Here is a 26,234-nt window from a genome sequence, read left to right on the forward strand (position 1 = left end):
CGCTTCTCCCCCTCCCGCCTTCCCTCCTAGGCTTGAGAGCCTGGGGGGAGGAGGCAGGGCTGGGGATTTGGGGAAGGGGCGGAGCTGAGGCGGGGCTGGGGTAATTAAAGAACGGGGCGGGGGGAGCGGCCAAAACTGTTTTTGCTTTGGGCGGCAAAAATCCTAGAGCCGGTCCTGCCTGGAAACCACTCATTTGAAACCCCAGATATGTAAGTAGATCAGAAAATTTCTAGGAAGACGTGATTAGGTTTATCTCTTTTATTTCTTTATGGCTTGCGGACTCCTCTGTGCTAACCCCAGGTCCTTTTGTTTTGCTTGTAACCTTTAAGCTGGACCTCAAGAAGCTATCTTGATGCTTAATCCCTGCAATTGTTTTTTTTTAAACCTAGCAAAAAGCCTAAATTCCAGATGTATTTTCTTTCTTTTTGTTTTTAATAAAATTTACCTATTTTTAAGAACAGAATTGGATTTTTGTGTCCCTAGGAGGTTTGCGCATATGTTGTTTAATTAGCTGGTGGCAACAGCTGATTTCCTTTATTTACTTTCTCAGCTCTTCCCCGGAGAGGGGGTGAAAGGGCTTGAGGGTACCCCACAGGAAGGAATTCCCAAGTGCGCCTTCCTGGGTTCTAAAAGGCTTTTTTTGCACTTGGGTGGTGGCAGCATCTACCCATCCAAGGTCAGAGAAAAGCTGTAACCTTGGGAGTTTAATAAAAGCCTGCAGTGGCCAGTATTAATTATTAGAATCCTTGCAGGTCCCCACCTTCTGCACTCAACGTGCCAGAGTGGGGAATCAGCCTTGACATGGTTTCACAAATATTTGCTGATAGCAGTGGAATGGTGAGACTCAAGGATCTTAGGTTCCATTCCAGGCTTTGGAGGGGCATGTATTTTAAGTGGACACAGACTCCTGAGGTTTACCCCAAAATTGACCTCTTCTGCCCCATCCCCTCCAACCCGTCCAAGTCCCATTCTCATTCTCCTTGCCCAGGGTCGGCTCCAGGGTTTTGGCCGCCCAAAGCTGCCAAACAAACAAAAACAAACAAAAAAGGTGCCATCGCGATCTGCGGCGGCAATTCGGCAGGAGGTCCTTCGCTCCGAGCACGAGTGAGGGACCATCTGCCGAATTGCTGCCGAACAGCTGGACGTGCCGCTCCAAGCACCTGCTTGGTAAGCTGGTTCCTGGAGCTGGCCCTGTCCTTGCCTATCCAATCCCAGACTCCACTCCTTCAATTACTCATCCTAATCCCAGACTCTGGCCAGCCAGTCCTAGTCTTGTCCTCTGGGCTCACTGTCCGAGTCCTAGTCTCTTCCCATCCCGTTCTATCTCCCTCCCTACACCCAGTCCCACTCTCCTTGTCTAGCCAGTTCCAGTTTCCCCCTCTTGGCTCCTAGTCCGATCTCTCTCTCCCCTCCCTCAGTCTCCCACCTCATTATCCCACTCTCCCCGGGTCTTTGTCCCAGTCTCTTTGCCCAGCCAGTCCCAGTTCTCCACCCACACCCCAATTCATTATCATATGTGTCTCATCTTCCCACCACCATTGTCATCTCCCCACTGGTTTCTAGTTCCAGCTAGTCCCACCCTCACCAACCTTCTCATCTGTTTGCAGTCCCACCCTCAGTCAACTGGCTCCTAGTCCCTCCTCCCCCCTTTCCACTATCTCCCTTGTCCTAGTTTACTCTCTCCCATCTCCCAGTCCCAGTGTCCTTACCTGACCAGTTCCAGCTGCCCCTTCCCACCCTCTCCTTGCCCAAACAGCATGCTCAGACATTCTATGAGGTTGGCACATGTGCAGTCTAATCAGCACTAGAAACTAGGAGAGGCTCAGGGTTGCTCAGTGAGGATGGACTCTTCAGAGATTTTAGCTGCTAAAATCTCTGAAGCCTCTACTGAGCACATGCAAAAGGTGCTGGGTTTTTTCCCCAAAGATTTATAACTTGGCCAAATTTCAACGGATTTTCACTGGAATGGCAAAAGGCAAATCCCTGACACAATACTCACCCTATTGCAAAATTTCAAATCCTTGCTTCAAAGAGAGGGGCACTAGAGTTTTTTGAAAAAAGGGTTACCAGATTTATTTTAACAGGGGCAAAACAATGATTTTTTCCCCTAGCCTTGTTGAACCATTTTTGCTGAAATTTTCTAAAATAATTCAGCATGAGATAGGCAACTGACATGGAAAATTTCAACCCAAACCATTTACATTTGCAAAGTTATAAGCAATTGAACACAAGGTTTTATAAAGGGAAGTGTTGGGCAACCTTGCTGTGCTACCATCCTTGCCTATAATAAGTTTTTTTAATGCAGTTATGTACCAGGCCAACTGATTTTCTTATATGTAACCAGCATAATTAATCCTGAAGTAAAAAAACAGACCCATCAAGTGGGAGCATATCAGGTAGTTGAATAGATATTTCTGAATAACTTTATGCTTAGGCATAAATGGGTTAGATTTTTATCAGTAAATGTCAGTAAACATCAATTTGACCATACACAAACTGATGAAAAAATATTTCCATCAATAATAATCAAAATTCATGGGTAGGCAAAGTAAAAAAAATGCTGCTTGAGAACATTTTGTAGAGCAAAATGGCATCCTCTGCACAACATGACCTTGCAAAAGTGCAGGACAGTGTTCTGGCACATTGCAGGTCCACTACACACCACCATAGACGCTGACTTCCCCTCTGCCACTTGGGTGCTCGACCTCGCTCCCACCCCTGGCCCCGCTCCTGCACCGCCTCTTCCCACCCCTGCACTGCCCTCACCCTGCCCCATTCCACCCCTTCCCCACAGTCCCTGCCCTCTTCCTGCCCCCATTCCACCCCCTTCCCCACGTCCCCACCCCTGCCACGCCTCTGCTCCGCCTCCTCCCTCAAGCGCGCCACATCCCCACTCCTCCCCCTCCCTCCCAGAAAGTCCTATGCAGAGCTGATAAGTAACACCTTACTCTCACTAAGTTTGCAGAAACTCTCTGTGGTTCATTTTACCAATTGGTACAGAGGACTATGCTCCCTGGAGGAGGGCCCATTAAATGATTGTTGGGACAAAGAGTGTAGCAGAGAGACTTAATAATAGGGATCAGGGCCTCATTGTCTTGACAGTGGTTTTGGATCCTGCAGTGAGTCATTGATATGCTTTGGAAATAGAATTTTAATTTGGCATGGCAAGGACTAAATAGCTATACCATTACTAAAGAAAGAAAGAAAGTTGCAGGTCACACAATGTTTTGTGTCACAAAACATCGTGTCTCAGTTCCTCATTCATGATAGAAGTGATTTTGTATGTTGAACTGAAGAATTAAAGAATAGATTTCAAATGACAATGAACAAAAGAATAAAGATTTTGTTTGTCAAAGAATTTCAAGTCCTTGTGTCATTCTGGAGATTCTTTGCTGTACTTTTGCTTAAAAATAGATACAGTTGATATGGCAAGTAACCAGAACCATGCATAGTATTTTAAATGTGGGATTAGTCCCCACTACAACACAAGATTAAGTCCCTCTGATTTATAGTCTTCCGTATATTCCAGATTTTTGATTGCTTGTTTTAAACTTCCCGTAATTACTGTGTATATATATATATATATATATATATATATATATATACAGTCAGCATCAGTCTAGTTGTGTATGAATGAATAAGTGAAAATAAAAACTACTTTCTCCCAGACAAATGTAGGAAATTTATCTTTTAAATGTTCACTGTTTTGCTTTCCCTTTCATAAGTGTCCTAAATCTGTCCCCCCTCACAGCAGATAATGAGAGCAAACTCCTAAAGGGATACAGTTGCTAAAATTACGTTTGAGGTCAGTTGGTCAATAATACTGTGCTGTGCAAAAGGCAACACTAATATACCTTACTAAAAGTCTAGAGAATATTGTAAAAGAGTAATATTCTCATCTTGATGCCTGGGGAATTACAAAAACAAATATTTGCATGTTGAAAGGAAAATATACCCCAAAGATGTTATTTAAATTATTTTTTGTGGAAGGTGTAGAAATCCTGCATTAAAAATATTTTCCAATGTTTTTTCAGTTAATCATACTTTTTTATTTTAAGACAGAAATATTCTTAACAAAAGTAAGAACCAAAAGACAACACCAAGGAATTCCCTTTTAGTAGATATGTTCTTCTTGTCTCTGAATTACGTATTAAGAATCAACAAGTCAGAAAAAGAGCCATGCCCTTTACTATATATGCAGCACTGCACTTAATGGTGAATCTGATTATTACCATGACAATATTGAACATCAGAACTTTGTTCTTTTGGTTTCATACAGACCTGTCATGTTTACATCCCATGTCAAAAATCATTTTTATAGGAGCCTTATATATGGAAAATTTTATAACAAGAATGTAGGTAAATTCTCATTGTTCAACTTTTTTGTTGTTGGAAAAAGTGTTTTAAAATACAATAAATTTAGTCTTATTTTCATGAAAGTTTGCATAGGCATAGATCTTGGAACAGAAGGGGAACATGCTTTTAAAAAACTTTATGGCCTATTCCTTTTTTTAAGTTTTCCTGTCAGTTCTCCATTGAATGTTTATGTATCTCTTAGGAAATATTTTGTTGTTGTTTTCACCATGCTTCAGTCTCTCTTTGTTATTACACATTTTATATGTTACAGTTTGGGCTTTATGATATCTTTATTTTTTAATTTGGTTGGACGCCCTTATGGTTGTGATGATAGAACCTTCCAAACATGAGCCTATTGTAAATCAATGAATTTTTGACTTTCTGAGTCTACAGGCAGCCTAAAATATCAGAAAGAGAAATGTGAACTGCCCCCCTCCCACCCATTAATCTAATGGGAATATTAATGCGGAAGCCTAACAATAACATTGTTCCCATTAAAATGGAACACTGTTCAAGGGCAGTTTATTTTAGTAGAGCGATGAAATAAGGAATATTGGGGGTTGAGGATGGAATGTGAAGGTAGTATAGTAACTTGTTTCTGCCTCCTTCTAACGTGCAGCCTGGGTCCTGCAGGGGGACCACTGAGAGTAGAAAAAGGACAGTCACCCTGTTCTGTTCCTGAGTTTTGAGCCACACTGGCCCCAGGCTGCTGGGAGAAACAACTGCAGGAGTCCTGCTCAATCCCTGTAGCCATGGGATAGAGCTGCGGTTCTCAAACTGGGGTCCACAGACCCAGAGGGTCCGCAACTCATGTCCAGGCCACCAGCGCTGCTGATCAACTCCTCCCCCTCCCAGCATCTCCTGCATGCCACAGAACAGTTGTTCAGCGGCGTGCAGGAGGCACTGGGAGGGAGGGGGAGGAGTGGGGATGGGGCATGCTTGGGGGAGCAGAAAGAGGTGGGGAAGAGGAGGGGCGGAGTGGAGCGGGGACAGGAAGAGGTGGAGTCTTGGAGGAAGGTGTGGAGTGGGGGTGGGGCTTGGGGCTGAGCAGGGGTTGAGCACCCCTGGGGAAAATTAGAAGCTGGCTTAAGGGGTCCACGATAAATTTTAAATCAAAATGGGGGTCCTCAGGTTGCTAAAGTTTGAGAACCGCTGGGATAGAGCATTTCCCGTTGTCTTGTGGGGATGGTGCATGCACAGTCCAGTTAGCATGTAGGAGCTGTGAGGGGATGGAGCATGCTCATGTGTAAACTGAGTTTTCCAGAGGCTCATAAATTGGCTGAATTTAAGTGGATTTTCATGGGGCCTGCAATCCCAGACACCAGGGTGACTTCTCTGCTAAATTCCAAGTCCTTGCTCCAAAGCACGTAACTATTAAAGCGGTGGTTCTCAAACCTTTGCATTGTTGACCCCTTTCACACAGCAAATCTCTGAGTGTGACCTGCCCTTTTAAACTAAAAACACTTTTATATATTTATAAATGCTGGAGGTAAAGTGTGGTTGGGGGTGGATGCTGATGGCTCACGACCCGCCCACCCCCCAACATAATAACCTCTCAACCCCCTGAGGGGTCTCGATCCCCAGTTTGAAAACCCCTGTACTAAAGCTTCCCAATGAAACAATTGCCAGATTTTTTAACCTGGACAACACAACATATTTTTACCTAATGTCATTTTACTGAAATTAAAAAAAGAAAAGTTCAGCCCAAACAGTTAAAGACAGGCAACTGAAAACATGCTCTTATAATGGGAAGTGCTGGGCACCTTTAACTATAGGCATCCTTAGCTGCACTGCCTACAGCAAAAACGTTAGGAGGCTGCAAGCATTAGTCTGAATATCAAAATAAATAAAACAAGAAAAACCTCTACTAATTAAACTATTTGCTTTCCTACTCAAGCTGCCACTAGGCTGTGTACTCGGGAGATTCACAGGAGTTCAGGGGACAGAATCCTGTCCTGTCTAGGTTGCTCTGTGGCCGTTACCGCAGCTTTAGGACTCATACCTCTTAATCTTCAACACAAGTCATTGAAATGAGAGTGACAAATGCATGAAAGTCTTGTTTTGTTTGGCACCATGCACTAATTTACAGATAATCATTCACAGTGTTTTTATTATACAACCTATTTTTAAGGATGTTTCCACACTGTCTGAATAAAATACACCAGTTCTGAGATTGGGTACAAGGAGAAGGGGAGGGGGAGGGAGATTCTACAAGGATCAGCAAGCCTGGGTGTTTGCAGAGAGCATCCCTGCCTAAGCTATTCATCAGGCAGCAGGGATAAAAATGTTTGAGAAGGGAGGATCGATCTCTTCTGAGGTTGCCCTCACCAAAATTAATCAGGTTGCCCACCTGTCCCTCCATCCCAATACAATTCATTTAGGCCCCATAGCTATAAAATAGCCAGCTGCACCCCATCCCCCCATATCAATACTAGTTTACCACCTTATCTCAATACAATTAATTTAGGCCTAGCCATAGCTCTCTGCAGGACTCCACTGAGGTAGATACATTATACATAGGATATATATAGGGGTATAAAACAGTGTCATATACATTATATATAGGGGTATACACATACATACATAGCTAAATCCTGGCCCCACACCGCCGGTACAAAGCATCACAAAGCCAATTTACTCAGCTGCCCATGGATTCACCCTACACAACTCCTACACTACCTCTTACCAAGTTCCCAGCATAGGGGGTGGATCTGGGGAGCTGCTACTGCCAGTTGATCCCAGGTTGCTATAATAGTCCCTTGGGAGTTCACAGAATCATAGAAGATTAGGGTTGGAAGAGACTTCAGGAGGTCATCTAGTCCAACCCTCTGCTTGAAGCAGACCAACACCAACTAAAGCATCCCAGCCAGGGCTTTGTTCAAGCTGGGCCTTAAAAACCTCTAAGGATGCAGATTCCACCACCTCCCTAGGTAACCCATTCCAGTGCTTCCCCACCCTCCGAGTGAAATTGTTTTTCCTAATATCCAACCTAGACCTCCCCCACTGCAACTTGAGACAATTACTCCTTGTTCTATCATCTGCTATCACTAAGAACAGCCTGGCTTCATCCTCTTTGGAATCCCCCTGCAGGTAGTTGAAAGCAGCTATCAAATCCCCCGTCACTCTTCTCTTCTGCAGACTAAATAATCCCAGTTCCCTCAGCCTCTCCTCGTAAGCCATGTGCTGCAGCCCCCTGATCATTTTTGTTGCCCTCCACTGGGCTCTCTCCAATTTGTCCACATCCTTTCTGTAGTGGGGGACCCAAAACTGGATGTAATCCTGCAGATGTGGCCTCACCAGTGCCGAATGGAGGGGAATAATCACTTCCCTCGATCTGCTGGCAATGCTCCTACTAATGCAGCCTAATATGCCGTTAGCTTTCCTTGGCAACAAGGGCACACTGTTGACTCATATCCAGCTTATCGTCCACTGTAATCCCCAGATCCTTTTCCGCAGAACTGCTGTCTAGCCACTCGGTCCCTAGTCTGTAGCAGTGCATGGGATCCTTCTGTCCTAAGTGCAGGACTCTGCACTTGTCCTTGTTGAACCTTATCAGATTTCTTTTGGCCCAATCCTCCAATTTGTCTAGGTCACTCTGGACTCTATCCCTACCCTCCAGCGTATCTACCTCTCCCCTCAGCTTAGTATCATCCGCAAACTTGCTGAGGGTGCAATCCATCCCATCACCCAGATCATTAATGAAGATGTTGAACAAAACTGGCCCCAGGACCGACCCATGGGACACTCCACTTGATACTGGCTGCCAACTAGACATCCAGCTGTTGATCGTTACCTGTTGAGCTCGACGATCTAGCCAGCTTTCTATCCATCTTATAGTCCATTCATCCAATCTATACTACTTTAACTTGCTGGCAGGAATACTGTGGGAGACCATATCACAAGCTTTGCTAAAGTCAGGGTATATCACGTCCACTGCTTTCCCCATATCCAGAGAGCCAGTTATTTCATCATATAAGGCAATCAGGTTGGTCAGGCATGACTTGCCCTTGGTGAATCCATGTTGACTGTTCCTGATCACCTTCCTCTCCTCCAACCCCAAGTACTTCAAAATGGATTCCTTGAGGACCTGCTCCATGATTTTTCCAGGGGCTGAGGTGAGGCTGACCAGTCTGTAGTTCCCCAGGTTCTCCTTCTTCCCTTTTTAAAAGATGGGCACTCTATTTGCCTTTTTTTCAATTGTCCAGGACGTCCCCCAATTGCCACGAATTTTCAAAGATAATGGCCAATGGTCTGCAATCACATCAGCTATTTCCCTCAGCACCCTTGGATGCATTAGATCTGGACCCAAATTGTGCAAGTCCAGCTTTTCTAAATAGTCCTTAACCTCGTCTTTCACCACTGAGGGCTGCTCACCTCCTCCCCATATTGTGCTGCCCAGTGCAGCAGTCTGGGAGCTGACCTTGTCTGTGAAGACCCAGGCAAAAAAAAGCATTGAGTACTTCAGCTTTTTCCACATCATCTGTCACTAGTTTACCTGTTGCCCCCCATTCAGTAAGGGTCCCATACTTTCCTGACCTTTTTCTTGTTGCTAACATACCTGTAGAAACCCTTCTTGTTACCCTTCACATCCCTTGCTAGCTGCCACTCCAATTGTGCTTTGGCCTTCCTGATTACACCCCTGTATGCTCGAGCAATATTTTCATACTCCTCCCTAGTCATCGGTCCAAGTTCCATGTTGAAGCTAGCAACTTAGAGCTGCCCTGAGGTCTTGGCTGCCCCAGAGCAGAGGATGTGTGAAAGTGGATTAAAGCATCCTTTTTACCCTCCCCTCCTAAGCAGCAGAAGGGTCAGACATGAAGACTATGATCTATTATTTGTATTGCAGTAGCATCTAGAAGCCCCAACTGAGATTAGACTCCATTGTGCAAAGCAATACAAATGCATATAAGAAGACAGTCACTGTCCTGAAAATCTTACAAGACAAGACAGACACAGCATGGGAGAAAGGAGGGATTACTAAACCCAATTTACAGAATGGAAAATGAGGCACAGACATTAAGGGACTTGCCTAAGGTCACACAGGAGGTCTGTAACAGAGTCAACAAATGAACCCAGAACTTGAGTCCCAGTCCATTACCTTAGTCACATGACCATCCTTTTTTTCCTGACTCAGAAAGTATCTACCCAAATATTTGAACTGTGGGGCCACACCACATGTAGCAGGAAAATTGGAAGTCCTGATTATCAGAAGTCAATAGGCAAGAGGAACCAGTCAACAGGAACTTGTGCTGGCAGTTCATTAGATAGTGGGTCTGAATAATGCAGATTCTGTTAATAGGCATTATTCTATACCTACAGAATACTATAAACTATTTAGTATATAACTGTGTACTACATTAATAAATGTATATTTTCATCAAAATGCAGGGGATTTAGGTACAAATCTTCCATTAAAATTAAAGTAAAGTAAAACATACGACTAACTGACCTGCACTACTGTAAAAAATCTCAACCATGTATACTGTACAACAATCTTAAAATAATAAAGCTGAATTATAAACTAAAAAAGCAATGATATTCTAAATTGGTTGCCATGACATTTTTAATTCAGCCCTGTTGTTCCCTTGTTTTGCAGCACAAATATAACCTCTAAAGTAAGAGAATAATCTATACTATGAACAAGTTGCCTGAAAAAATATAACTTTAAAAATCTCCATCCATTTTTATGTTATGGGATCATAATTTCCCCCGCTATAATCCAAAATGTCAAAAATAATTCTCATTTAATTTAAAAAAGAAATCGTTTCTGTCTGAAAATCTAGTACAGAAAGTTATAATCCAGCAAAAATATTTTGTGGCTCAGTTACAAACCTCTATAAGTAAGATTATAATGCAAGTGCTTTACTATTGTGGTAAAAGTGTTCTGCTCTGATTACATCATTTTCCTTTGTATTCCTACTGGAAGAACAGCCTTTATTTATTTATGTTAGGTTGCCTCTTCATGCAGCTATTGTATCATAAAAGAAATATAATCTGACTCTGTCCTGAGTCCATTACTGCTTAAATGCTCTTATTTTTTTTTCTTTTTGCAAAGCAGAGCAGGAATGGCTTTTAGACATTTCCGTTCTATCTTGAAGGTGTTTATTCCCATAACTTTTCTTTTGTTTTCATAGTTGTGACACAGAGGTCCATTTGTGGTTCACTACTCTGAGTCATCAAGGCTGACATACTCACTATACCTAGCACACTGTTGTCATAATCTAGATCTAAAAAGGGTCAAGTAAGAGGATATTGGAAAATTAATAACCCACTGATAATTAATATTCTTGTATGATGTATGCACAGGGTGTTATGAATATGTATATAGATGGTGCAATTTAGAGCTGCCCTGTTATGAACATGTGCTTGGTAAGCAATGCAAAGCACAGTCTAAAGCAAACAAAGGAATGTGTATTTGCTTTTCTGACCACCCTGGTTTTCAGGCAGAAACAATGGAAGTCTATTTACATATAAGGTAAACACAGCTATCAAGCTAATAAGTGGGGGAGGACACAGCATGGTGTCTACATCCCAGGAGAAGAGAGAAACTTTATCTGGGTTATAAAGACAGGGGGTCTGAACCTCAAATGATAAGTAATGGAATCAACTGATTATATACAATATTACTGTATTATAAAAATGTATTCAATAAGGTCTTCTCTGAAAGCTAATGACACCGTGATGATTCATATCACTGTGAAATTTATGTTTTAACACTACATAAGGAAATATGGATATTTAATGATATTATGTTTAACCAAACACAGGTAGAAAGATTCCCTCCCAGATAGGAGGGAAGAGGCTATCTACCTGTCTCCAATGAAATTAAGCAAGGTGTGACCAGAAACAATGAGAGCCTCATTTATATACAAATCAGCAGAGGGATGTGAAGACCACAGGAAGGGAGGAACAGCATGAGGTCATCCTTCCTCTTGAAACAAGGTAATTGAACTTTGGAAGATGCTGTATAAGCAAGGACAGAGAACTTGTAAGTTTTCCATCACGAGACAGGCACGAGGGGCCAGAGCTCTTGCAAGCTGAGCAAAATGAGTCCTTCAATAAAGAGACTGAAGTCTCTGGGAATGGAAGATTGGTAAGGGAACTACCTTAAGCAAAGACTGTAGCTTGTTAAATTAGGTCTTAGCCATTAGAAAGCATATTTTTACTTTTGTTTGTTTGTAACCCTTTCTAACTTTATTCCTTCTACTTGGTATCACTTAGCATATGTCCTTTTGTTAATAAACTTGTTTTATTTTTACAATAAACCAACTCAGTGCTGTGCTTGAAGGGAAGGGTATATTTACCCGTTAAGTCAATAAGCTGTAATTTGCTTTTGTCTCTTTAAGTAGCAAACAAACCTTATTATTTCTCTGAGTATTCCAGGAGATGGCTGGACTCCTCCAGGCCCACAGTTTTGGGAAAATTCAGGACTGGGAATGTATTGGGGTCAACTTGCAAGTAGTAACCAAGACAGATGGAAGCCAGGGAGGGGCTGGTGTGCTGGAGGCAGACTGCTGGAGTCAGTGTTGCTAATCCAGGGATGTACTGGGCATATGCACTGCAGGCTCGTAGGCCGGCTGCTGATGTCCAGGTTGTGAGCCATAGCAGCCGTGCATTCAAGGCATTCAGATTACAGGACAGGCGGTGACACAACCCCTCACTAGTCTGGACTGCACCCAGAATGTGACAATAGTATTATAATTTTATGCTTTTATTCATGATGTAAAATTCTTAAGCTTATAAGAAAAAGCCATAAATTAATAATTACTGTGCATTCCCATTTCCATTCTAGTGATTACTGTTAACAGTGCATCATCTGTTAAATCTTTTAAGGATGATGAGTTCAAGTAACATATATGGGACATAGTTATGAAGGGTTAGAATCCACTTAACTAATGTCCTCTTCAGGTGTTAATTTATAGGACTTAATTCTAGAGCCTGATTCATTGCAAAAGTATCTATGTTGCTGGTAGGATATTTATGGCATACTTGAGTCACAATAGTAAGTGCCTTAAGTAAATAGATGTGCAAGGTTTGGATTTAGCTACTTAGACAAAGAAATCAAACATGGACATGAAGAGGAAACACCCTTTTTAATCTAGACAAAGGCAAATTATATGATCACAGCTGGGACTTGGCAGGGCCAAATTCAATTAAATATTAATATCTACTTCTTTGCTTCAGCAGCAGAAAAACTTTTTTTTAATGACCAAAATGCAGCAGGAAGCTGAGAAGAACCTAAAGATTCCCCCACTTTTACACTAATTGTAAAGCAGCCAATTTAGTCTTCAAATTTATCATGTTGCTAATCCTTAGATCTGCTCTGTACAGGTTATGTTTGAGGAGCGGGAGGATAGCCCAAAATGCTAAAACTGGTTCTGACTCCAATAGTAGCAAATATGTCCTATATGCAGGGCCGGATTAACTTTTTGTGGGCCCAGTGCCAAACGTATTTGTGGGCCCCCCTGGGGAATGATTGTAAAAGGGGCCGGGGGCAAAAGCACAGTGGGGCGGGAGCTAAGGTTGGTCTCTGGAGAAAGGGAGGAGTCAGGGGTAAACTGCAAGTGCAGCAGGGCTGGGGAGGGGGTAAACAGGATCCCTCCGCCCCTGCCCACATAGAACAGGTACTTACCTGGTTCTAGCCCATTCTCTTCATCTCTCTCTGCACTGAGCTGCCCCTCCTCCCGTAGCAGGAGGACAGGTTCTCTTCCAGCCCTCTGGGGTGGGTGTTGGGAGTGGGAGGAGCGGAGGCTAATGTGGTTACTCCTATAACCGGACTTTGTTTTCAGTCAGCACGGCTAACCGGCCACTTAGGTCCCATTTTCTATTGGAGGTTCCAGTCTAAAACTGGATACCTGGCAACAGGGCTGCCAGAAAAGCTGGGGGGGGGGGGGGGGGGGAGGGGCAATCAATCATTTTTAAAAGTGAGAGGACTAAGCCTTAAGCAGGGGGGGAAGCAAGTGGTGGGTGGGCTAGGGAGTGGAGAGGAGCTAGTGCGTAGGGCCATGTCTGCTGTACTGCCCAGGTAGGTTGGAGACTGTGGGGATTAGCTGATACAGTATCCCCAGCCCAGGTGACGTGACAGCCAGTGGTGGGTTTAGAGTTAGTGGGGCCCTCAAGCCCAGTGCTCAGCTTCATTTTTGAGGCCCCTCCAGCCAAGAAAAAGAACATTCTCTCTTATCTCCCCCCCGCCCCTGTTTTTCATTCTTTTTTTCCTTCATCCTCCTCCCATAAGTAAAAGCAAGTAAATGAAAAGAAAGTGAGATACCTTGATTGTTCTTGTAGTCTAACTTATTTTTCCACAGACCACTTGAAAATCATGGAGGGTCTCAACGGACCACTTAATGATCTTTCCAAATATTGTAAAAAAAAGTTGGGGTGTGGGATCTGGCCAAGAGGTAGGGTGAAGGAGGGGGCTCAGGGTTGGGGCAGGAGGTTGGGGTGTGGAGTGCTTACCTGGGGCAACTTCTGTTTGGTGCAAGGGGTGCAGGTGGGAAGGGGGGGATGCAGGAGCTCCTGTTTGGTGCTCAGGATGGGGGTGGGGATGTGTGGGGGTGCAGAAGTCAGGGCTGGGGGCTGTGGAGATGTGATGGGGTGCAGGGGTCAGGGCAGGGGCTGGGGTGTGTGTGAAGGGGGTGCAGGAGTCAAGGCAGGGGGCTGGGGGAGTGTGAGGGGGTGCAGGGGTCAGGGTGGGCAGAGGGCCAGGGGTGTGGGCTGGAGTCGTAGGGGTGTTCATAGCAGGGGGCTGGAGGGGGTATGCCCCGATTCCAGCCCCTTCCCCAAGGCCCCTTCTTCTCCTCCTCCCCGGAGCAGTGAGCGTGCTGAGGCTCTGCTCTTCCCCCTCCCTCCTGCAGGCAAACAGCTGATTGGCGGCAGGGAGAGGGGGAGGGGAGTGAATGCAGCACGGTGAGGGAGGAGCTTGTCTGCCAGCAGAGCCTGCCCTGCTGCAGCAGGAGCCCCAGAAGCCGGCAGCATCAAGCTTCTGCCCCCACAGGAGAGAGCAGGGGAAGAGGGGGCGGAGAAGAGTAGGCTGGGCCGAGGCCCCTTTGGACCGTGCACCCAGTGCCATGGCGCCAGTGGTGTCATGGTAAATCTGGTACTGCCTATATGTACCAAAAGGTCAATTGTATTTGATAACTGAATATGGGAACCAGAGGTTCTCTCTCCTCTCACAGAATTCAAAAGCACATACTTTTATCACAAAAAGCATATTGTGCATTTCTACCAAATAGAGTCAAATTATTGATGGCAGTGGTAGTGCATGTATGTGCCAATTAGAAAACATGTAGACAAAGCCATGCAGCAGCAGGGTGCTTGGTGGAAGATAGCCAACTTAATTCTGTCTCTGAAACACATGCAGAGATTCTTTAGGGTTTCAGAAACAAGCATAGTGGAGAGAAATAATTGGGGGGACAAGGGGAGTAGACCTCATGCATACAAATATGTAACTTGCCAAACCTAGCACTGTACGCTATGCACCATCTCAGCACAAATTACTTCTGCTGTGAGCAAGAGAGATCTGAGAGGTGTGAATCATTATGTTGCCTTAATATAAGCCATATACAGTGCACAAAGTCATTAGGTTTAAAGTGAAGAACAATGACTGTTCTCATGGGAGCTTAGTTGGATAAACAGATGCACATACTGATCTACATCCTGAGCTGCACCCAAGAAGCATCTGGCACAGATCAGAAGTAGGTGTACAAAAGTGGCCTCTCACTGATCTTAGAGTTGTCTTGCCCCTACTCTGTACCACAATGCAATTTAGAGCTGCATGAAGGCTGATCTAGTTTATGATGACTGCCAGTGGACCCAAGGGGCAATTTTGGCAGTCAAGAATCACTGTGTTGTAAAAGTTCATCAGCCATACCTCTTTTCCCCAGGCCAGGCTTGTCCACAGTTCTAGAGGCCAGAAGAGGGAGTAGATCCTGGGCAGAGTGAAAAGAAGGGAACACAAGAGGAAGTGTTTTTAAACAGAATCAAATGTGGCAAAGAGCTGCCAAGGGTCAGAGAAATGAAAGTGAATAAGAAAGGACAAATAGGACTGATGAGCCTAGTAAGAGCAAAACTGAAGAAAGAGGGAACAAACTTACAGGGACACCCTGACAGTCATCAGCATCTTTCCTCATCATTTCTTTCCTCTTCACTGTCTCTTTGAGAGGGATCATAATCTATATGAGCAATGGTGGATATGAATCCCTTAAAAAGAGGACCTCTTCCTCAAACATTTGAGGTGGAGATCTAGGTGGCTTTACAGATAATCTCGCAACTGGGTGGTCCCTAGATGGTTAAAACATAAGAAGACAGTGTATAAAACCCATAAGGATAACAGACTTGCAGTGAACCCCATAATGGCGGAACTGTAAGGCAAAACATCCTCAGGGTAATCTGGAGAATCTATAGCTGAAGTGTCAGGTGATGATGAATGAGCCCTTCTTTGGGAGTTGTCCATAGGCTCAAGAGTGGATTCATGAATCTGAGAGCCTCCAGGATGAGACTCAGACCCAATCATAGATGAAACTGAGGCCAGCAATGAAGGTCTGCGGTAGAGAATGGTGCCTTGATTGCTGATTGTCCAAGCTCACAGTCACAACAGAGAACACTTAAATCAGCACTGTGAGAGAGAAACAAACACTTTCTATAATGGATTATATGGCATCTGCTGGGTCTTCTTGGATCCGAGTAGGGTCATTCATGTAGCTGTAAAAGTAATTGATTTCTAGATGGTTCCAAGTTCATGGCACCAAGTGAAATGCTCCAAAGAGTGCGAATCCACAGATGCAATTACTGATGAAGAAATATCTAGCAACACTCTGCTGGTTAAAGAGATATAAATACCTGGAGAGGTTCAAAAAGTATATTAAACATTTTAAGCAAGTAGTAAATTGAAGGATTCCAAATGCAAAGAAATTACATGTTATTAACAGACATAGCTGTGAATTTCAAAAGCACCCCTGTTTGCTTGCGAACACAGAACTCTTAATTCCTGACAGAATCTTTTCAAGTAATAATGAAACTGCACTGTGCTATGGGATAAAACAATTTCAGTTTTTGAAAGTGCAAATGTAATTTTTTAAAAAAGAAATCCCTATTTGCATGAATAGCTTTATGTATATCTGCTACTTGGATTTTCTAATATTTGGTCTTTTTTGACAAATTTATTTTAGATGAATCGTGTTCAAAAGAGATTTTTGTGGTAGGCATCCACGGAATGTGGCCAACATGATTTTTACACTCACCCTCTAGGCTAGAAGGAGCTGACAGAACAGCAGAGGCACCACCACAGATCATTCAATAGCGTTCCCCTGTGGTTAGATGTTGATAGATGTTTGGCTGCATGTGCATGTTCCCTCTGTGTGCCGCTCCAGCCCTGCGCAGACAGCTAGCACGGCAGACCTTGAGCAAACCTCCCAATGACCACAAGATCCGTTAAGGACGAAGGCACCCAGCCAGGTTTATTGTTGACAAAGCATGGTACTAGTATCCCACAGACTCTAACAGGCCACTAATACATGTAAACCCGTAACAACGGACCAGCTCAGTAAACGGTGGGACTTTCTATTCCTCCCTAGGCCAGTCAAAAATACTCCCTCTGAGATACATCTTTATACCCCGATATAAACAAGTTAGTACTGCCCCCCTGACATAATTAATTACTGCCCTCTCATGTGGCTAGTTATTATCCATCACTTTGTACATGTTGGTTAAATTAAAACATCTCTATTATGTGCGGTTACCCTGACCTTATCTTTTAGGAGGGGTCAGTGTGTTCCTGTTATCCTTGGGGAATGTTTTTGTACCATCCTTGATATCAGAATGTTCTGGTAACACTTAATATCGGGATGTGTTTGCGAGAGTACTTTGTTACTAGCACTTCTTAGAAATGTGTATTTTTGCAATTTCAGCCCTATTCTTGCCAAATTCTATAAGCAGGTCCTGCCTCATACCAGGCCTCTGATACAAGTGCTTATGTCTCAGGCTCTCTTCCTACTACATTCCCTTTGGTCAACCAAAAAGAAACACTGGTGATCCTGTATACTCCTTACCTGGAGGGGTGATCTGAAGGGGTGTGAAGTGCCTCAGAGAGTAACATTAATAATGAATGAGGCAGAGCTGTGCAGGAGCAACTTCTACAGAACCAGACATTTTAGGGGTGGCTAGCCAAATAGTTACAGAGGTGGAATTTCTTTATAAAAAACGAAGAATTTCTATTTTGAGGGAACATTAAAGGTACCGTTCAGCACTCAAAAGTTAGAAAAAGTTAGAATATGCGAACAATGCATATGCAACCTTACGTTTGCCCCCTGTTGCATCTGCATTATGATGCAGTCTTTAGACCAGATTCAAAGCCTACTGAAATCAATGGAAAGACTCCCAAAAGATTTGGATCAAGCCCTTTAAGTCTGAGCTCACATATTATTTGTCACATAATACAATACATTATCACTTCTTTTCTAAAACCTTATCAGGTATATCTTGTAAGGCAGAAAGTGAACGAGAAAGGGCTCTGCAGGAGACTTTGATGCATTCAGTTCATATCTAGTGTCTAAATCAATGGGGATTACTGACATGCGTGAAGTTAGGCAAATGCTTAAGTACCTTGATGAACCAGGGCCTACGGGCCCAGTCCTCCAAATACTCATGCACGAGTTATTCATTGTGCTCAATAGGTCTAGTAACATTAATAAAGTGTTACTCACATATCTAAGTGTTTGTAACATTGGGGCCAAATTTGCTAAAGTTTTTTAATTTATTTATTATATCGACTGAAAATGTTTGCATGCAGTTTTTCTAGGAATCTCACAAATAAGGATCAAATGGTAAATGTTTGATATGGAAGCTACTTTTACTTTCACTGTCTTCTCCCCACACTTACTAATCAAATGGGTGAAATTCTGGGCACACTGAAGTCAATGGGAATTTTTGCCTGTGAATTCATCAGTGGTAGGATTTTCTCCCAATTTCATAGCATCATAGACTATCAGAGTTGGAAGGGACCTCAAGAGGTTATCTAGTCCGATCTCCTGCTCAAAGCAGGACCAATCCCCAACTAAATCATCCCAGCCAGGGCTTTGTCAAGCCGGGCCTTAAAAACCTCTAAGGAAGGAGATTCCACCACCTCCCTAGGTAACCCATTCCAGTGCTTCACCACCCTCCGAGTGAAAAAGTTTGTCCTAATATCCAACCTAAACCTCCCCCACTGCAACTTGAGACCATTACTCCTAGTTCTGTCATCTGCTACCACTCAGAACAGTCTAGATCAATATTCCTTGGAACCCCTTTTCAGGTAGTTGAAAGCAGCTATCAAATCCCCCCTCGTTCTTCTCTTCTGCAGATTAAACAATCCCAGTTCCCTCAGCCTCTCCTCATAAGTCATGTGCTCCAGCTCCCTAATCATTTTTGTTGTCCTCCACTGGACTCTTCCCAATTTTTCCACATCCTTCTTGTAGTCTGAGGCCCAAAACTGGACGCAGTACTCCAGATGAGGCCTCACCAATACTGAATAGAGGGGAATGATCATGTCCCTCATTCTTCTAGCAATGCTCCTACTTATACAGCCCAAAATGCAGTTAGCCTTCTTGGCAACAAGGGCACACTGTTGACTCATATCCAGCTTCTCATCCACTGTAACCCCTAGGTCCTTTTCTGCAGAACTGCTGCCTAGCCACTCGGTCCCTAGTCTGTAGCAGTGCGTGGGATCCTTCCGTCCTAAGTGCAGGATTCTGCACTTGTCCTTGCTGAACCTCATCAGATTTATTTTGGCCCAATCCTCTAATTTATCTAGGTCCCTCTGTATTCCATCCCTACCCTCCAACGTATCTACCACTCCTCCCAGTTTAGGGTCATCTGGAAACTTGCTGAGGGTGCAATCCATGACATCCTCCAGATCATTAATGAAGATATTGAACAAAACCGGCCCCAGGACTGACCCTTGGGGTACTCCGCTTGATACCAGCTGCCAACTAGACATGGAGCCATTGATCACTACCCGTTGAGCCCGATGATCTAGCCAGCTTTCTATCCACCTTATAGTCCATTCATCCAGCCCATACTTCTTTAACTTGCTGGCAGGGAGCCAGTATCAAGAGCTTTGCTAAAGTCAAGGAATAACACATCCACTGCTTTCCCCTCATCCACAGACCCAGTTATCTCCTCATAGAAGGCAATTAGGTTAGTCAGGCATGACTTGCCCTTGGTGAATCCATGCTGACTGTTCCTGATCACTTTCCTCTCCTCTAAGTGCTTCAGAATTGATTCCTTGAGGACCTGCTCCATGATTTTTCCAGGGACTGAGGTGAGGCTGACTGGCCTGTAGTTCCCCGGATCCTCCTCCTTCATTTTTTTAAAGATGGGCATTACATTAGCCTTTTTCCAGTCACCTGGGACCTGTCCCAATCACCATGAGTTTTCAAAGATAATGGCCAATGGCTCTGCAATCACTCCAGGCAACTCCCTCAGCACCCTTGGATGCAACTGGTGCTCGTCCAGCTTTTCTAAATAGTCCGGAACCACTTCTTTCTCCACAGAGGGCTGGTCACCTCCTCCCCATACCATAGGCGTGTGCAGCACATTTCATTAGGGTGTGCACCCAGGGAATCCCGCCCAAGCCCTGCCCCCATTCTAATCCACACCCTCCTACTTCCCACCCCCTGACTGCCCCCCTCAGAACTCCAACCCCCCCTGCTCCTTGTCCCCTGACTGCCCCCCCTCCTGAGACCCCCCCCCCACTGTAACTGCCTCCCTAGGACCCTACCCGTCCCCTGACTGCCCCGACCCTTAGCCACACCCCCGCCCCCAGACAGACCCCCAGGACTCCCATGCCTCCTGACAGAATCCCCAGAACTCCCAACCCATTCAACCCCCCTGCTCCTTGTCCCCTGCCCGCCACCTGGGGGTCCCCCCAGGACCCCAACAACTATCCAACCCCCATGTCCCGACAGCCCCCCCCCCGATGCCTAGCCACACCCCTGCCCCCTGACAGGCTCCCTGGGACTTCCACACTCTATCCAACGCCCCCATTCCCCGTCCCCTGACTGCCCCCAAGACTGTCAGGCCCATATCCAACCCCCCTGACCCGGCCCAGCCCCCTTACCACGCCACCGCTCAGAATAGAGTCCCTACCAAATCCCACCCCCTGGACATCCCCTTGACTAATGACGTGATGGCACTTACGGGGCAGGCGCAGGGAGCGCCAACCAAGCTGGAGTGCAATGATGAAAGAGCGCTATGACTGACATAAGTCAAAGGTCACGTGTAGCGCTGGGGAGGCAGCGATTGGCTGGGTGGGCCTGGGCAGGGGAATAAGGGGGGTCTTGGTAGCAGCATGGGGTTCACTGTGTGACACAATTACAACAACTTTGTGCAGCTGCTGGGGAAGTTTGTACAGGCAACAAATACACCCTGTGCAGGCGGGGGGGGACCCTGTCATCCCGACTCATAGGTGCTGACTTTTGGTTTTGCCGGTGGGTGCCCCATCCTGGCTTCACCCCCTTATCCAAGGCTCCACCCCCACTCCACCTCTTCCTGCCCCATCCCCCTAGACCCCCGCTGAAAACCTCCTTCTTGCAAACTCCCTCCCCTAAATGCCTTCCACCAGCTGCTCACTCCTTTCTGCCCCTCCTGCCTTAAGGGTGAGGTGTGGGTGCTGGAGGATTACTCTGCCAGTTTTGAGGGGAAGCTATTTTCAACATTTATACACTTTCATTCTAGTTATTGAAAGTGTGTCTATCACTGGTATCTCCCCTTCATGATGTTTCCCAGTTCTTGTTCTCCACCTGCATCCCTTTTCCCCATCTCTCTCTGCTCCCCACTTCCTGGTAGCTCTGTTTAGCAGCTGCTCCCACCCATGCACTCAAAGCAGCTCTGTCTCCCCCGAACCCCACCCCCTGCAGCCAGCCTAGAAACTACATGCCAGGACACAGAGAGAAATTTAATTCAACAGCCCAGCATAGAAATGGCCCATTCATTCATCCTGCTGTGTGGCTGCTGTGTCGCTCCAACTCTTCCCAATCCCAGGGCTGCAGCCCACCCCCACTTTGACTCCGTCACACACTCTACAACTTTTGTGGGAGGGGAGCCCCTGGTGGGACCTTGGCCAAAGGCAGGGGAGTGGGGGCCAGTTGCTTACTCCACCGGGTTGCAGCAGCCCAGCACCCCGAAGCAAGAGGAGCTCAGGTGTCCCAAGGTGAAGCAGGGCAGCATCTCCTGACTTGAAGCTGATACGGAGGGATGGATGCAAGGGAAGGAATTCCCCAGGATCTGGGGGGGGGAGGGGAAAGGGGGATCCAGGGGAAGAGAATCAATCCTTCCTTACATTGGCAGGAGGGGATGCGGATTGGCGGGGGAGGGGATAAATTTCCTCTTGGAGGAAAAGCCCCTCAGACAGGCTTGATCTGGGCGTGGGGGAGGGGGAAACAGCTTTGAGCTGGGCAAGCATTACTTTCCCAGGCATAAGGGAACCATAGGGGTTGGAAGCTCCCAGAGCCTCCATGGGAGGGGACTGGGCAGCATCCGGGCTTGGGGAGGTTGCTCATTTGCAGCTGGGGCTGGAGCGAAACCCCTCTGGACAGGTAAAGAAAGGGGAGGGGGCAAGCTGCGAGCCCCAGCCCAATTTCACTCAAAAGACACAAGGAAGAACTTTTCTTAAAGGAGCCATGTCCTTTGGTTTGTCACCCTGCCTAGCACTAAGGGGGTCTGCAGCTGGTTTCTCCTGGCTAAAGGGGGAGCACAGGTCCTGGGGGAAACACCAGGGTGGGCTGAGACTGGCTGGCTCAGTCCTTGAGAAAGTCCTGGCCCATACACCCCCCAGTAGTCCCCTGGAGCCAGCCCAGAAGCTGCCTGCCCATCTCCCCCGCAGCCGCCTGCCGAGAGACTGCCCACCCCTCTGCAGCTAGCCCAGAAGCTGCCGTTCCCTGGCTGCTGGTCCCCCCTAGCCCAGCCCAGCCCCCTCTACCCTGAAAATCAGAAAGACTCACTCACCTCTGCCTGCAGTCTCCAAGCTGCAGTAGGGGCAGGGGAAACAGCTGATAGGCAGGACTTCACACCAAACAGCTGATTGGCTGCAGCCAGCCAAACAGCTGATGAGGGCTGCTGCAGCATGCTAAATAGCTAATTGGCAGTTGCCAACAGCTGATCTCCCCAGGCGTGCTAAGCAGCCTCCTCCTTGTCCTCCTCCCCGCTCCGAGCCTCCAGCGGGGGAGGGGGGAGGAACAGCCTTCCCAGATGGAGCTCAGGCATGATTAGGGTGTGCCTGGGCACACCCGGCACATCCTGTGCGCTCACCTATGCCCCATACTGTGCTGCCCAGTGCAGTAGTCTGGGAGCTGACCTTGTTTGTGAAGGCAGAGGCAAAAAAAGCATCAAGTACATTAGCTTTTTCCACGTTCTCTGTCACTAGGTTGCCTCCCCCATTCAGTAAGGGGCCCACACTTTCCCTGACTTTCTTCTTGTTGCTAACATACCTGAAGAAACCCTTCTTGTTACTCTTAACATCCCTTGCTAGCTGCAACTCCAAGTGTGATTTGGCCTTAAATAAATTTCTTTATTTAAATGTTTTAACATAAGGATCTCTGCTCCAAGTCAAACCTTCTTATAACAGAAGATTACATAAACCCTCAACATATCATGAGCAGTAAGTACACAGGAGGGATTGTGCTAGGAGGTAAATAGAAGCATTTCTGAAATGTTCAGGTACCTCTGGAAATGTGGTAGTAATTCTAGAAACACTGATGAGGTGGCATTATGAGCGATTGAGTTCCTAAAAGACTCCCTTTCTCAAAAGGATATCTCAATGCAATGGTTTCAATCTGAGGGTATTCTGATTAGTATTCGTGGGTACCAGGGATTGCTGCTAAAACAAAATAAAAATCCACAATAACTACTGTGTTCTTTAGCCTTAAACTGTCAAGAGGAAAGTTTAATTTCTCTTTCCAGACATTTTATATTCACATCTGGTTTCTTTTATATCTCTGTGAGGTTAGTTCAGGGCACCTATAGCGCTGCCAGAATGGTGCCTCAAGAGTATTTTAAGTATTCAGCTTTGTAGTTCGAACCTGTTAAGTAATCAGAAGGCATCACTTTGACAGAGTTATTGGTCCCTGAACAAGTCGCACCAAGATATTATATAAAGATATTCCAAGAAACAGCTAGTGTAAGATAATAAATTCTACAGAGATAACATAGGTAGAAATTTAAACTCCACAGATAAAATAAAACACAACAAGAAATATAATTTATATAAAAAACTGCATAGCTTTGATATTCAACCATTATCCAGCAGTGCGGCATATTATATCTTGTAACTCTTTTTGTTGGTGTAATTTAGGGCACAATTCTGCAAAACTTACTACTGAGCATAATGGTTACTACCAGGGCCGACGAGGGGGGGGAAACCGGTACAAATTACTGGGGCCCGGCTTGCCCCCCCCCGTCGCCTTACCGGGGCCTGGCAGTCCGGAAGGGGGCCCATGGCCCGGCTTCCCCCCCCTCTAGTCAGCCCTGTTTAGTCAGCTGTTGCTGGGGGGGCCGAAAATTTTTTTTCCACCGGGGCCCGAACCCGCTCTTGGCAGCCCTGGTTACTACTATGAATATGAGGTCATGAAAGTCATGAAGTTATGGAACTTCTGCAAGGAAATGAACTAGTTAAAATTATATATATAAAAAAAATTAGCCACCAAGGAGTATATATAAACCAACCAAGTCACTACATGATTTTATTTATATAGCTCTGTCCTTCCTCATTCCACCCCATTTTTACTTGTTTTTTTCCTCTCTTCTTGTGTGAAATGTGTATAGTCTAGGTTCTGTGCTCTTTGGAACAAGGATCATGTCTGACTTCTTGGCTTGTGAGGCACCTCCCAAAATTTTGGATGCTGTTCACATAATGAATAAATAATAATACTCAAGGCACAAGTTGAAATCTCCATAATTGAGTTCCACTTTACATTTAAAGTGAGAATTAAACCTCTGTTATGTATGAAAAATATAATATATCCTTTCCAAATTTACAGCACTTTCTCTCTGAGCATAAAATGAATTTTCTGAGCATTTACAAGCAAATCCATTAATAAGTTGATGAGTTAAAGTTATTTAAAATGTAATTATTTAAGAAATTTAGTATTCATGTTGGTCTTTCTTTAATCTCAAATTATTTTAATAACTGAGTAACACAGACTCTTCAAGCTTTCTGTAGAGTTATTATTCTTTGAAATCTTGTGCACAGATTATAGTTGAAGAATGTAGGTTATAATCAAGATAAATTATTAACTGTTGTTGTAGCTAAGTGTTGTGATTATATAGGCTTCAGATAGAGTCAGATCAGCAGCTCAAGTAATTAGGGACATTGGTCCTAATCTCTGAGGTTACAATCACCAACCTTCTTCTACAGTTTATTTGCATGCAACTATCACATTCACTGTAATGAGCTAGTGTTATGAGAGAGACTGCACACATTTGTCAAAAGTTCTAACTGGTAGAATATTTGGCCTATGTCACTGCACTTTAAATATTCTGTGTGCACATTAACTTGGGCATCAGTGGCTGGAAGGAATCTAATGTCACACTGCCTTGGCTCTGCTGTGCACTGAGGTAGTATTGCCAGGGGAGTTGAGATGGGAGCATAGTTAAGGGGGAGCCCTTAAAGTGCAGAGACATAAGCCTTTACATAGTGCCAATTTCTATTACACAACCCACTAAACCAATAAGTAAATCTGAAGTTAAGAGTCACATTCACCAGTACACTCTGCTTGCTTTGAACTGCTCTGGTGTACCAGTAAATTTGCTTGTAAAAAATCTTTTTACCTGATTTAAGGTTGATACAACATATCTTCAAATCATTAGATATATATGGCATTTTTAATAACTATTAAAAAGTCAAGGAAATTCTTAAGACAAAAAGTTATATTAAGATACAGATAAGGCTGAGGGTAAATATCAGTAATTTAAGAATAAATATATTACAGGGATGTTGTAATAAATCCACACCTAATCATTATAAACCCAGGAAATTCAGAGTTAAGATTACATTTAAAAGAAATTAAAATATATTGAGATATGGAAAGACATAAAAAAAAGAACAAAATCTATTGTGTCTTCAGAATTAGTTTTGTCTATCCTGGAACAACAGCAATAAAATGCCTTAATCATTATATGGTTAAATCATATTTAAATCATAATATGGCCTCACTACAGGGCAAAGTTAAGGTTGTTTGTGTACCTCAAGTGTACATAATTACAGCATAATTATAAGATACTGAATTTTCATAGTGGGATTTGATGGGATTTATTGCTAATTTCATGATAAATATTATTTACAGGTGAAAGCAGAGACTGAATTTTAGATGCAAGCTGGAATAATGAACAGTTTTTAAAGTCCTGACATTAAAATGTAATTCTAAATTTTTTATTTTGGAGACATACTAATGAGCAAACCTCGAAAGGCTTAGTGGTTTAAGTCAGACAGACAAGCAAATATTGTTATTTAGATTCTATCTGAATCTCCAAACTTGTACAAGAAACTTACTGCCTCATTTAAACAAAATACACTGAAAAATGCAATGTTTTTACTGAAACCTTGACACAAATGACTGTTTTGTTACCTCCCAAAGATCTTCTCAGATGCCACACTCCTTAACCTTTTAACGAAAGCTAACCTATTACAATCAGCATTTGGCAAAAAAGAAAGGTTTAAAATTCATGGTGAGAAAATGAACTTTGTAAGCAGGATTTTGAGTAGTATCGTCTTTCTTTAATGAATTCTGACTCTTGCTTCTCTTTCCTAATAAGCGCACACACACTCTCTGCTGGAGGTAGTGAATGAAAAACTCTGAGAATAGTTCAATCCGTTTTAGGATGTGCAATGTACCATCCTGTTAAGATAC

At 44.5% G+C, this 26,234-nt stretch overlaps 1 protein-coding gene across 12 annotated transcripts in view; it reads right to left on the bottom strand.

Annotated features, from left to right (window-relative positions):
* The window catches only part of ACYP2 (acylphosphatase 2), a 219,599-nt gene that overhangs the window by 31,986 nt on the left and 161,379 nt on the right, over positions 1-26,234 (bottom strand). The window contains exon 5 of one of the 12 annotated variants that reach the window (XM_024109677.3): positions 15,227-15,284. The exons of the other annotated variants lie outside the window; for them this stretch is intronic. Coding sequence (XP_023965445.1) covers positions 15,227-15,284 — 58 coding nt within the window. The remainder of the gene's footprint in view (positions 1-15,226; positions 15,285-26,234) is intronic. 12 annotated transcript variants of the gene reach the window in all.

The sequence above is a fragment of the Chrysemys picta genome, chromosome 3 (assembly GCF_011386835.1).
Source record: "Chrysemys picta bellii isolate R12L10 chromosome 3, ASM1138683v2, whole genome shotgun sequence".
Taxonomy (NCBI): domain Eukaryota; kingdom Metazoa; phylum Chordata; order Testudines; family Emydidae; genus Chrysemys; species Chrysemys picta.